The sequence below is a fragment of the Panthera onca genome, chromosome B4 (assembly GCF_046562875.1).
Source record: "Panthera onca isolate mPanOnc1 chromosome B4, mPanOnc1 haplotype 2, whole genome shotgun sequence".
In the NCBI taxonomy this organism is placed as follows: Eukaryota; Metazoa; Chordata; class Mammalia; order Carnivora; family Felidae; genus Panthera; species Panthera onca.
Window position 1 is genome coordinate 89203055 of NC_138345.1, and position 12491 is coordinate 89215545.

At 40.6% G+C, this 12491-nt stretch overlaps 1 protein-coding gene and 1 long non-coding RNA gene across 4 annotated transcripts in view; one reads left to right on the plus strand and one right to left on the minus strand.

Moving 5' to 3' along the window:
- The window catches only part of LOC132694127 (uncharacterized), a 120290-nt gene that overhangs the window by 1793 nt on the left and 106006 nt on the right, over positions 1 to 12491 (plus strand). The window lies entirely within an intron of this gene.
- The window catches only part of CB4H12orf56 (chromosome B4 C12orf56 homolog), a 112840-nt gene continuing 100870 nt past the window's right edge, over positions 522 to 12491 (minus strand). The window contains exon 13 of the mRNA XM_078449731.2: positions 522 to 2067. Within this exon, the coding sequence (XP_078305857.1) occupies positions 2046 to 2067 (22 nt within the window). The 3' untranslated portion in view covers positions 522 to 2045. The remainder of the gene's footprint in view (positions 2068 to 12491) is intronic.

The following is a 12491-nucleotide window of genomic DNA, read 5'->3' on the forward strand; positions in this document are numbered from 1 at the left end:
CAAGAGGGTCATGAAGCTCACAAACATACCCAAGTAATATAAGAATATCTAAGATAATAAAGGTGGCATCATAAATCAGTAGGGGAAAGGAAAACTTACTCAACTGATAGTGAAGGAGACATGATTGTGACGGGAAAAAAAAAAAAAAAGCACAAAACAAAAACTCCTGTGTCCTGCAACAAAAAATGACAGGGGCACTTGGGTGGCTCAGTCGGTTAAGCGTCCCACTTCAGCTGAGGTCATGATCTCATGGTTTGTGGGTTCAAGCCCCGCATTGGGCTCTTTGCTGTCAGCACTGAATCCCTTTGGATCCTCGGTCTTCCTCACTCTCTGCCCCTCCCCCACTCATGCACACGCTCTTTCAAAAATAAATAAAACATCAAAAAAATAACTACAAGGGTACCTGAGTGGCTCAGTCAGTTGAGCATCTGACTCTTGGTTTCCACCCAGGTCATGATCTCGTGGTTTGTGTGTGGGCTCCGTGCTGGCAGTGTGGACCTGCTTGGTTTCCTCTCTGCCTCCTCTCTCTCGTGTGCTCTCTCTCTCAAAAATAAATAAATAAACTTAAAAAAATAATAACTACATGTGTAAAAAACAAAACCATAAACAAACTAGAATACAAATGCAAGTGAAGTTAGGGATAGGAAAGAGCCTTTTAATTATAAAAGAATTGGAGGAAATTACAAAGGAAGAGATTGACTTGACAATAAAAATGTTAAGAAAACACAATGCCAACATTGTAACATATGTCAGACAAAAATTTAATATGCTCAACATTTTAAGATGTAGTAATCATAGAAATGCAGATTGAACTATTCAATTTTCCCCTATCAGGTTTTTTGTTTTTGTTTTTTTTTTAATTCTTAAGTGCTGATAATCATGCAGTGAGTTTGTGTTTCTACATTGCAGATGGGAATGTAACTTGGTATGACCTTCTGGAAAACATTTGGCAGTATACATTAAGGTTAAATGAGAATATATGTACAGTGTCTAGGACAGTGTCTGTGATAAGCTCATGCTTAATAGGTGTTAGTAATATCTATCATTATTTTTACTGTTGTTATCAATAGCATCATCATACCTTTTCATCAGCAAAGCACCTAGTATAATACCTTGAACTTAATGGATACTTGCTGAACATTTGATTGGCTAATTCTCTTTGTCTCATAAGAATTTTATAGGAAAAGATAGTCAATGACATGTCAACCTGTTAAAACATTATAAAGCAAGAAGTTACCTTGAATGATCTTATGGTTCAGCCTATAAACAGGATACTTTGTACAGTAGTGATAAATGTTTGTTATTGATGGTACATTAGCTATCTTTTGCTGCATATCAAATAACCTGAAAACTACACCTTCAGGGCACTGGGCTGGCTAAGTTGGTAGAGCATGTGACTTTTGATGTTGGGGTGGTGAGTTCAAGCCCCACGTTGGGGTAGAGTTTACTTTTTAAAAAAAGTATTTGGAGAGACTGGCTGGCTCAGTCAGTAGAGCATGCAACTCTCCATCTCAAGGTTGTGAGTGTTGGGCATAGAGATTACTTTAAGAGAAAAAAAAAAAAAAACAGGGGTGCCTGGGTTGGGCACGTGGCTCATGATTTGGGCTCAGGTTGTGGTCTCATTGTTCATGGGTTCAAGCCCTGCACCAGACTCCACATGGAGCTTGCTTGGGATTCTCTTTCTCCCTCTCTCTCTGCCCCTCCCTCAGCCTGTCTCTCTCTCTCAAAATAAATAAACTTAAAAATAATAAAACAAACCCAAAATGTTGTGGCTTAAAACAGTAAAAGTCCTGTATTATCTCTCCCAATTTCTGAGTCAGGAACTCAGGAAGGGTTCAGCTGGGCATTTCTGTTTCAGTCTCAGACTCAGAAGGTTGAAGTCAGATCTTGCTGGCTAGGGCTGTGGTCATCTGAAGATTTATTTGCAGCTGGAGAATCCACTTCCAAGGTGATTCTCTCACATGTCTGAGAAGTTGGCTTCGTCTGTTGGCCACAGGGGCTTTTCCACAGGATAGCTTGAGTGTTCTCACAGCGTGGCAACTGGCTTATTCCAGAGGAAATGATGATCTGAAAGACCAAAGCAGAAGCTGCAGTGCCTTTTATGACATAGCCTTGACCATGTTCAGGGCCAGCCTTGATTGAATTTGGGCAGGAGAGTAATGAAGTGCATGAATGCTAGGAAAGAAGGATCAGTAGAGGCTACCCGGGAGGCTGGCTCCCATAGGTGAGGATGACATTTTCAGCTGGAGAATTGTCTATCTTCTTAAAAATGTCTCAGGATGGAAGCCGTTAAAAGTGCTTCTTTGTAGTATTGCTCAAGAAGTTGTTTCTTAATTTCAGCCATGATCTCTCCTATTAAGTCTAGAAAAACAGTTGTGTTTCAAGCTCTTTACAGCTTGAAAATTTCCCTACTGACAGTACCAGTGACAAAACCATTTTAGTGACAACAACCCTTTTGGGGGGCAAAAGACCATTAAGACAGGCAAGGTGATGACTCATTCATTTAGTCAAGCATCCATTTTTGTCATTGATTTGATACAGTGGACTGTGTTTTATGTGTGGCCAATAGGCACATAAAGTAACATACACCAGGGCACCTGGGTGGCTCAGTCAGTTAAGCATCTGATTCTTGGTTTCAGCTCAGGTCATGATCTCAGGTTTGTGAGATTGAACCCTGAATCAGGCTCTGTGCTAACAGCATGGAGCCTGTTTGGGATTCTCTCTCTCTCTCTCTCTCTCTCTCTCTCTCTCTCTCTGCCCCTCCCTCTCTCATGCTCGCATTCTCTTTTTCTTTCAAAATAAATAAATAAAATACATTAAAAAAATAAAGTAACATATACCAAAAATAATTTTACAACTTAATGATTATGCCAGTTAATTATCACTCATGTTTTAAATCATTTGGACTCACTTCACTTTTGCTGTTCTATTTTATTGACATAATATTGACATAATAATAAAACTCATTGATTTAGCACTTACTGTGTGCCAGGTGCTTTACATATCACTAATATTCCAACAAACCTTCAAAGGGTGTAGTTATCACCATTTTATTGTGGAGTAATTAAGTAATGTGTCCAAAGTACACAGCCAGTAAGTGGCAAGGCTGAAATGCAAGCCAAAATCTGTGTCTCTTTCCTTTCTCAAGCATGGCTGCTGTTAGGGAGTTATCCCCATACGCATAGGCCTCCCACCTGAGATGTAAGAGACTTCCACATTGTTATTCAGGCATTCTCAAATTGTTTCTGTAGGTGTCTCCCGTACTATATTGACAATATGGTTGAAAGATATGATTTCAGGGACATCTCGTGGCTCAATCGGTTAAGCGTCTGACTCTTGATTTCTGCTCAGGTTATGATCTTGTGATTCATGTGTTCAAGCCCTGCCTCGAGGTCTGGGTTGATAGCATGGAGTCTGTTTGGGATTCTTTGTCTCCCTTTTTCTCTGCCCCTCCCCTGCTCACGCTCATGTGTGCGTGCGCATGCACTTTCTCTTTCTCTCTCTCTCTCTCTCTCTGTCTCTCTCAAAAATAAGTAAACATTTTTTTTTAAAGGAAAAAAAGATATGATTTAAGTGAGAAGTCTTTTTTGGCTTACCAAGAGGAACCAGATATTTCATATAGAACAACCTCTCATTTTCTTTTCAGATTATTTACTAAAAAATTTCAGACAATTAGCGATACATTATATAGCTCTTTAGCATCTAACTTTCAACTAAATTACCTTCTCTGTTGTATGTAAAAAAAAAAGTCTGACCAGGGGCGCCTGGCTGGCTCAGTCAGTAGAGCATGTGACTGACTCTTGATCTTGGGGTCATGAGTTCAGGCCCCATGCTGGATGTAGAGTATACTTAAAAAAACAAAAGAAAAGGAAAGAAACCACTTTTTTTTTTTATACTTAATTAACTCTTCCCATTTTGTTTTTCTACACTTCTAAATATAATGTGATTTTGAAATCAAGATTAGGAGATTATACAGGGTGATGAATTAAGGGAACTCATCCAAGCTTCAAGAGAGAAAGAATGGTTTAGATCTGTTCTCTAAATAACCATTGATTAGTATTGGTATAGAACTGCATTGTCCAATATTTGGTAGTCACTAGCAATATGTGGCTATTTACATTTAAATGAATTGAAACTAAATAAAATTTGAAATTTGGTTCTTCATTTGCACTAGCCACATTTCAAATGCTCAGTAGCCAACCATGGCTAGTGGCTGTTGGATGACACTGATACCAAAATTTGTATTATTACAAAAAAGTTCTATGGGACAATGCTAGGAAGAAGCGATATCAGAAGAAGGAATTTCACGGATAAAACAAAATGAGCCAAAATGAACAGCAAAGTCTATTATTATTTTAATCCTACTTCATACTTTTTTTCTTGACAATATTCGCATTTATGCTTTCTCTTCATAGTGTTTTATATGTATATACTTCTTTTTAAAAAAAAATTTTTTTTAACCTTTATTTATTTTTGAGACAGAGAGAGACAGAGCATGAACGGGGGAGGGTCAGAGAGAGAGGGAGACACAGAATCTGAAACAGGCTCCAGGCTCTGAGCTGTCAGCACAGAGCTCGACGCGGGGCTCGAACTCACGGACAGTGAGATCATGACCTGAGCCGAAGTCGGACGCTTAACCGACTGAGCCACCCAGGCGCCCCTATATGTATATACTTCTAAATAAGAAATAAGTACAACTAAACTTATGGAATACTTAATAAATTCCAGGAATTGTGCAAAGTGCTTTACATGAATTAAGTCATTTTTAATTCTTACGGCAATACTCTGTTGTGGAAAATTTGGAAACTATTTAAAAAAGAGAGAAAGCCGAGCTCAATCCCCAAACCCGGAGATAATCAGGGTTCACATTTCTAGTGGATGCTGTGTGGTATGCTGCCCAGATCCCAAGCTGTAGCTGCCAGGGGTGTCGGCTGCTAATGACTCACGGTGGCTTCTCTCCAAAATTGCCTTCTGTGAAGGAAACCGCCTCATCCTGGGTTACAGTCTGTCCCTGGGGGCGACTCAGATCCAAGGACTGGTCAGTTGTGAGAAACAAGGCAGAGTCCCTCAATTGTAACAATCTGGGACATTCAGCTTTAGAATTCCCCATGGGACCCGCCAGTTAAAGCCTCTGTGGCAAGTGCCCTGCGGTTCACCTCCCTCTGCCCCGTCCTGCCTCCCTCAGAGGTGCTGTTCCTGAAAGCACTCTGGAGTAAAATCAAGCACCTGCATGCACCTCCCTGCCTCAGTCTGTTTCCTAGAAAACCCAACCTAAGTCAGCATTTTCAGAACATGAGTTCCGGGTTTTTTGTATATAACTGTTCAAGTTTTTTAAATCTGTCTAAACTTTTTTCACCCCAACAAATTTGATGATTTCTTATCGAGTGTTTTGTATGTTTGTTTATTAGTTGATAACATTTCTAGGAATAATTTTGCATGTACCTAAGTATGTTTCTGTACCACAGTTTTTAACAGTCTCCTGGGATTCATCTGGCACATCATACTCCGTTAATCTTGTATTCTCAGATGTTTTGGTATTTCCTGGTTTTCACTGTGGCAGACCCTAGAACTCAAAAGACCAACACCCATTCCCAGTTTTCCTCTTACTTGCCTGCCTATAGGATAGGAAAACCAAATATTCCCAAATGTTCTGTTTTCTTTACCTTACCGAAGATTACTGAGGTTGAGGGAGAAATTCCAGGAAAGGGAGGCATACGTGTATTGCCTTCCAAATAAAATGAGACAGTCAAAACTGGTATTTGTTGTCTATTCTTTCTGCTTTGTGAGCCGGGGAAAGTCTAGAGCTGTAGTAGCCATCTTTCATCCCTGAAGGGAAAGTCAAGAAAATTCAAGGCTTTTGACTTTGAGAAAATTCAGCATTTAAACCAATGCCAGCAATGACCTATCTCTGGATTTCTTGTTATGATGAGAAAGAGAACTTTTTTTTAAGCTACTTGTGTTTGGATTTTCTGTAATTTACAGCTAAAATCATTTATAAATGTCACTGATCCTGGAGTGCATGGGTGGCTCAGTCAGTTGAGCATCTGACTCTTGATTTCAGCTCAGGTCATGATCTCAGCCAGGGTCATGAGATCGAGCCCCGCATGGGTCTCTGTGTTCAGTGTGGATGGAGCCTGCTTAAGATTCTCTCTCTCTCTCGCTCTCTGTCTCTCTCTGTCTCTGTCTCTTTCTCTTTCCCTTTCTCCCTCTGCCCCTCTCCTCTGCTCATATGCTCTCTCTCCAAAATTAAAAAAAAGGTCAACTGTTCTTGACATTTGTGATTAGAGGTAACGCAGTGATGAACATTGTATGTAAAAACCTGAATAGCAACAACTTAACATGAAAATCAGGGAGGAAGAGAATTAGGATCCTGCGTTTACAACATTTCTTCTTCTTGACCCTATGCAGCTCTGTGCTTAACCTTCCCACTTTCTTTTTCTTGTGGAGACCAGAGAAATAGCACACATAAGTCTTCTCAAATTTTTCCAAAAAACAATAGTAGTTGGAAGGGGAAATAGGCCTTTTATACATGAGAAACTTATCTCTCCAGAGAGGATATTTTGGCAAATGCACTATGCCATGGTGTCATATCCACTAATACAGAATCGGCAGGGCTTTTTGGAGCATGTACTGTGTGAACTGGGATGCATTTTAGATTGTCAAGAAGTAACTCTCCATATATTTGACTGGAAATCATTAGTATCTCCAAAGTTAGGATATTTTATTCTCTCAGAATGAACATGGAGAATCAAAGAAGCTGAACTGAACTACCATTTGAAGTAAAAAGAGCAGTGTTAAATTGCAAACTAGATAACGAAATCGTATTTGAGTTTGATCCCAGCTTTATAGTGACAGGTACTTGACAACGTGAAACCCGAATCTGGTAAGTCTACCTCCGTGACTGCTTCTTACTCACCCGGTCTTGAGACTGTTTCTAATTCTGCAGCCCCAGAAACCCTCAGGTTGTCTGGTTCTGGTTCAAAGTGAAGGCATGGGGATGCTTTTTGATAGCATAGTGAGAGTGTCTTAAGTTAGAGACGTTCTGGCTCATTCCTCCTAGTGTCTTTAGGATGGGAGATGGCTCCAGATCTGGCCAGACTGCTTGCCAGTTTGCTCCAGACTACACTGCCGTTCACGGGCACAGACTAAAACTGAACTGGCATGAGTGAGAAAGTGAAAAAGCAGCCTAAAGAAATCGCATATCTGATAGGAGCTTAATACCTAGATTGTATACAGAACTCCTATAGCACAGCAACAAAAAACATATATCCCAATTTTATTTTTTCCTTTTATTTTTATTTATTTTTAATTTTAGGTAGGACCCATGCCCAGTGTGGGGCTTGAACTCATGACTCTGAGATCAAGAGTTGCATGCTCTACTGACTGAGCCAGCCAGGCACCCCCATATATCCCAACTTTAAAATGGGCAAAGAAGATATACAAATGATCAACAAGTATATGAAACAATGCTTGACATCACATCATTAATCATTAGGGAAGTGCAAATCAGAACCACTATGAAATGTCACCTCATACTCATTAGGATAGCTATAATCAAAACACCAGAAAATAGTAAGTGTCAACAAGGATGGGGAGAAATTGGACCCCTTTTGCACTATTGGTAGGAATGTAAAGTAGTACAGCTGCTATGGAAAACAGTGTGGGGGTTCCTCAAAAAAGTTAAAAATTAGAGGGGCGCCTGGGTGGCTCAGTCGGTTAAGCGTCCAACTTCAGCGCAGGTCATGGTCTCATGGTTCATGAGTTCAAGCCCTGCATCGGGCTCTGTGCTGACAGCTCAGAGCCTGGAGCCTGCTTCAGATTCTATGTCTCCCTCTCTCTCTACCCCTCCCCTGCTCTCTCTCTCACTCTCTCTCTCTCCCCCTCAAAAAATAAATAAACATTAAAAAATATTTTTTTAAGTTAAAAATTAGAATTACCATATGATCCAGCAATCCCACTTCTGGGTGTATATCCAAAAGAATTGAAAGCAAGATCTTGAAGAGATATTTACATACCTATGTTTATAACAGCATTATTCACAATAGCCAAGAAGTGGGAGCAACCCAAATGTCATAAACAGAGGAATGGATAAACAAAATGTGGCACAGACATACAACGGAATATTATTCAGCCTTACAATGGAAATAAGGAAATCCTGTCGTATGCTACAGCATGGATTTTGAGGACATTATGTTAGGCGAAATGAGCTAGTCACAAAAAATTAAATACTGTATGATTCCATTTATATGAGGTATCAAGAGTAGTTAAATTTATAGAGATAGAGAGTAGAATGGTGGTTGCCAGAGACAAGAGGGGAGAGGGAGAGGGAATGAGGAATTACTATTTAAGAAGTGTAGGGTTTCAGTTTTGCCAAAATGAAAATGTTCTGGAGATCGCTGCAGTGTGAATATACTTAGCCCTGGAGAAGGGAAGGGGAGGAAGGCGAGGTGAAGATCATAAGTGCCCACAAAGCTTAAAATATTTACTGTCTGGGCCCTTTACAGAAGTTTACTAACCCCACATACCGTATTATTCATGGCCCATTTCACAGTTTTTGTATTTTCTTGGTGTATTAGGTGCAAGAAGTAGGAACCACTCAACACCATTTTGAGCAAAAAGGGATTTAATACAGGGAGTCAGGAGTTTAGCAAATCATTGGCAAGGGTGGTTGGGTCACCGGGGGTCTCCAGGAGTGATTCCTAGCACAAGACTGCTATTCTGGGAGAGCCGATACCTCTGCAACCATCAGAGAGGTGGCCGTCAGTGGACTCCGTGGGTACTGTAGAGTTCAAAGACCTGTCACTGTAGCTGTGATCTGAGGATCAGGAAGCACTGCTTCCCCTGTGACGACCTCTCAACGCCCACAGACTTGGCACCTGGACACTGAACTAATGCTGAGGAAAGCCCAGTGGGTGCACAGGTGAAACAAACAGGTGTTCTGTTGCAGCAGCAACAAAGCGAATGACTCCAGCCCCAGATCCACCTTCCAAGTGCTTCTGACTGGCAAAAGCAGAACCCTAACTGCACGGAGATAAGGGGAAACGTGGTTTTTCCTTCTTTAGCCCCTGCAGGATCAGAAAGCACACTAGGGGTTTGGAGTGGATGCTGAGAGCCACCCGAGGGCACCCGCCACAGCTGGTCTGTGGCTTCAGGCTCTTTCCAACCCTTCTCACTTTGGCCAACTCCTTATCCTTTTATCTGAGAAACCTCCTCTGATGCTCCCTTCCCGACCTCCTCCCTTCCTAGATAGGATGCCCTTCCGTGAGCTCCCATAGCTCTAAGCTCTGGCTCAGCCATGTACGTACCACTCCGTATGATAACAGCCTGGTTCCTTCCTCCACTAGATTGCAGTCTCCTTGAAAGCACAAACTCAGTCTTACTCATTAACATGTAGGTAATTGGTGTATATTTGTTGAGAATAATAGTTACCATAATATAACATCAGAAATAGCGTCTCTTCTCCTGTTTTTGTTGTTCCGTACTCTTGTGTGCTGGTATCTGTACACAGTGCATGCTCAGTAAATATTAACTTCCTGGTTGGAGCAAAGAGAAACTCCACCAATGCTCTATATGTGTGTATTCCAATTTGACTCTGTCTTCTTACATAGGTTAGTAATACTGTGGAACAGCTAATGTTTGAACAGTTTCAACGTATGTGTACATGTACATATGCTCAAGTGAGTATATATATAATCCCCGCAACTATTCTATTAGGTAGACGCTAATAGCGTCTACTATTTTTATTCCCATTTTATAGATGAAGAAACTGGGGCTTAGGTAAATATGTTATCTACAGTCACACCTAGTGACAGAGCTGAGACTCACATCAGGGTCTAATATCAAAATCTGTACTTTTAGCCACGATGACGATGATGTTGATTGTGATGACAGCTGTGGTTCCAGACATTGTGCTCGGCATTTTACATGTGTTTTCTTAAGCAATATATTTCCTTGCAAAGAATTGATGCTTAATGGTTGTTACATGTGGTAAGGTAGATAAACCTCTTGATTATCTGTGGACTCTGCTGCTAATTCACTATGTGACTTCAGGCAAACTACTAACCCTTCTGAGCTCTCGTTTCCTTCTCTGCAAATCAGTGAATGATTTTTAAAATATTTCTAGTTCTAAAATTCCAGAACTCTGTGAAGGAATTCTACTTTGTTTTTCATTCCATAATTTTTACTTCTTAGCCTCTGAATTCTAAGTAGGATTCCTATAGGATCTCGATTTTCAGTGTTTGCTCATATCTACATGGTACCTTGTCTGGTGCTCAGCACAGTGTGTAACAGCCTCATAGAGGTATAGATGGAGATTTCTGTAAATCTCCATCTATATAAATCAATTTGTATAAATTGAGATCCATCCAAGGGGAAATACCCATCTTCACAAGAAGCCATACTTATTGTTATATGTTACCTTCCTTTGGAGATGACATTCAAATATAACTTAGGGCTACCTTAGAGATAATCATCCCTCTGCACCCTTGGAAGCTTTTCTGTAGTCTGAGATAAGATTCTTATCCTTAAGGCAAAGTTGTGGTCACTGCCTAAGCATCTACATTTGTGACTGAATAAAGAAAGGTTTCTTTTATGAAAATTATGCTGGGTACTCGTAAAAGGGTTCTTGGTCTGTGGATAATGCCAGATACAGTAGGGAGTTTTCTACAGGGAACCTGTTTTTATTCTTCTCCCTATCTCTTACAGTACAGTCAGAAACTCACAAATCATTCAGTAGCTTTTCTGAATCTTTGAGAAATTATATATTAGAAAATGAGTTAAAAAAGAACTAGAATTCTCCCCCAATAAATAAACCAATAAATGGCTTATGTGCAATTCAAAATGATTCTGAAACCTTGACTTTACATTTGTATTTCAGACAGCCTCAAGAAAAATAGTACCTTAAATACAGATCAAATGAGAGAGTTAAGCCAAAATGCATGTGACCAGGGAAAGAAAATAAATAACTTTTAAGATAGCTAGTCTTAGCTGCTATTTGCATACTAGGGGAATGGCAACATTCGCCTCTGGGGGAAAAGGAGCCTTTGAGAAGGAAAAAAAAAAGTTGACATTTTGGGGTAGTCGGTATGGGGGGGAGTTTTGACAACAAAAATTATGTTGCCTTGAATAATAGAACGTCCGAGATTGGACTTGAAGAACTTAAAAAAGAGATGAGAAGGAAGTCTGAGCAAAATGGCAGCACCCTGAGAAGAAAATACAGTGAGAAATTCCCCATGTTGAAAATGGCCAAAGAACTTTTAGGTACTTATATTTCTTTCCTTGTGCTGTATTATACTTCCTCCTTTCTTGTTTCCGGACTTCCATTAACAGTCCGTTATAAGCAACCACTTATAGGTGGTTGGCTCGGTTGGCTAAGCATCTGACTTCAGCTCAGGTCATGATCTCACAGTTTGTGAGTTTCAGCCCCACTTTCAGGGAGCACGAGCACCGCTTTGGGTGAACCCCGCTTCTCTCTCCTCTCTCTCTCTGTCCCTTGTGGGATTCTCTGTCTCTGCCCCTTGTTCACTTGCCCCCCCCCTCAAAAAAATAATAATAAATGACCACTTATATGTAATGGTGCTTGGGGAATAAATGAAGAGGGGACAGTGGTCACAGCTAGGATGAAGCGGGGCACAGGGAAGATAGAAACCACAAGACAGACAAAAGCAAGAAGTTAGAATAAGACATGATCCAGAATTTTTTCTTAACTTTGGGGAATATACCTGTATATTAACAGATTGGATGAATTTCTTAGAAGCCTGGGGCGCTTGAGGTCACTCCGAAGAACACATGAAGGGTTAAAGTCTGATCTAACGCAGCAGGAAAACTCCCAGACTCTGCAGGGTCAGCACAGTGGGTTCACATACTCTTGGTTCACTTTTCTTCCAGGACTCAAGTGTAGAGAATCCATAGAGAAAATTGGAGACCAACATTAAGAACCGTTCATTTGACTGGAGAAAGTACATATTTAAAAACAACAGCAACAACCAGAACTCTCTAACCAGTTCATATGTGGGTCTGTGCATTTCTTAGTAACTGTCACCATGGTAGCAAGGCAGTTTGACAAGGGCGCCTTCTTAGCATAGTACATACAAAGGGGAGAGATCACAGCTAATCATGTACTGTCTTGTACCTTCTTTATTTAGTTGTGCTCATCCCGTATTCCTGACTATTAGCCTCTGACACTTCTCTCCCTAATGGCATCAAGCACAATGCTAGGAATATATTAGGCACTCAAACATGTACACTGATTGACTGAATTAAATAAATGGTGTTTCTACTATGCCTTCCTTTCCAGTCTATAGGGAATGTCACCCGGCAGAAATCTGATCTTAAAAATGGCTCCTACGTTTGTCTGGGGGATCAAAAGTAGGCCATTTTCTTGATTGGGCTGGCCCAGTGTGGATTTCAGGTTGAGGGGGTGAAGGGACGGTGATTAGGTTCTCGGAGATACTGTATTACTGAAAGACTAACACGTGAGTGGTAAGTAGAAA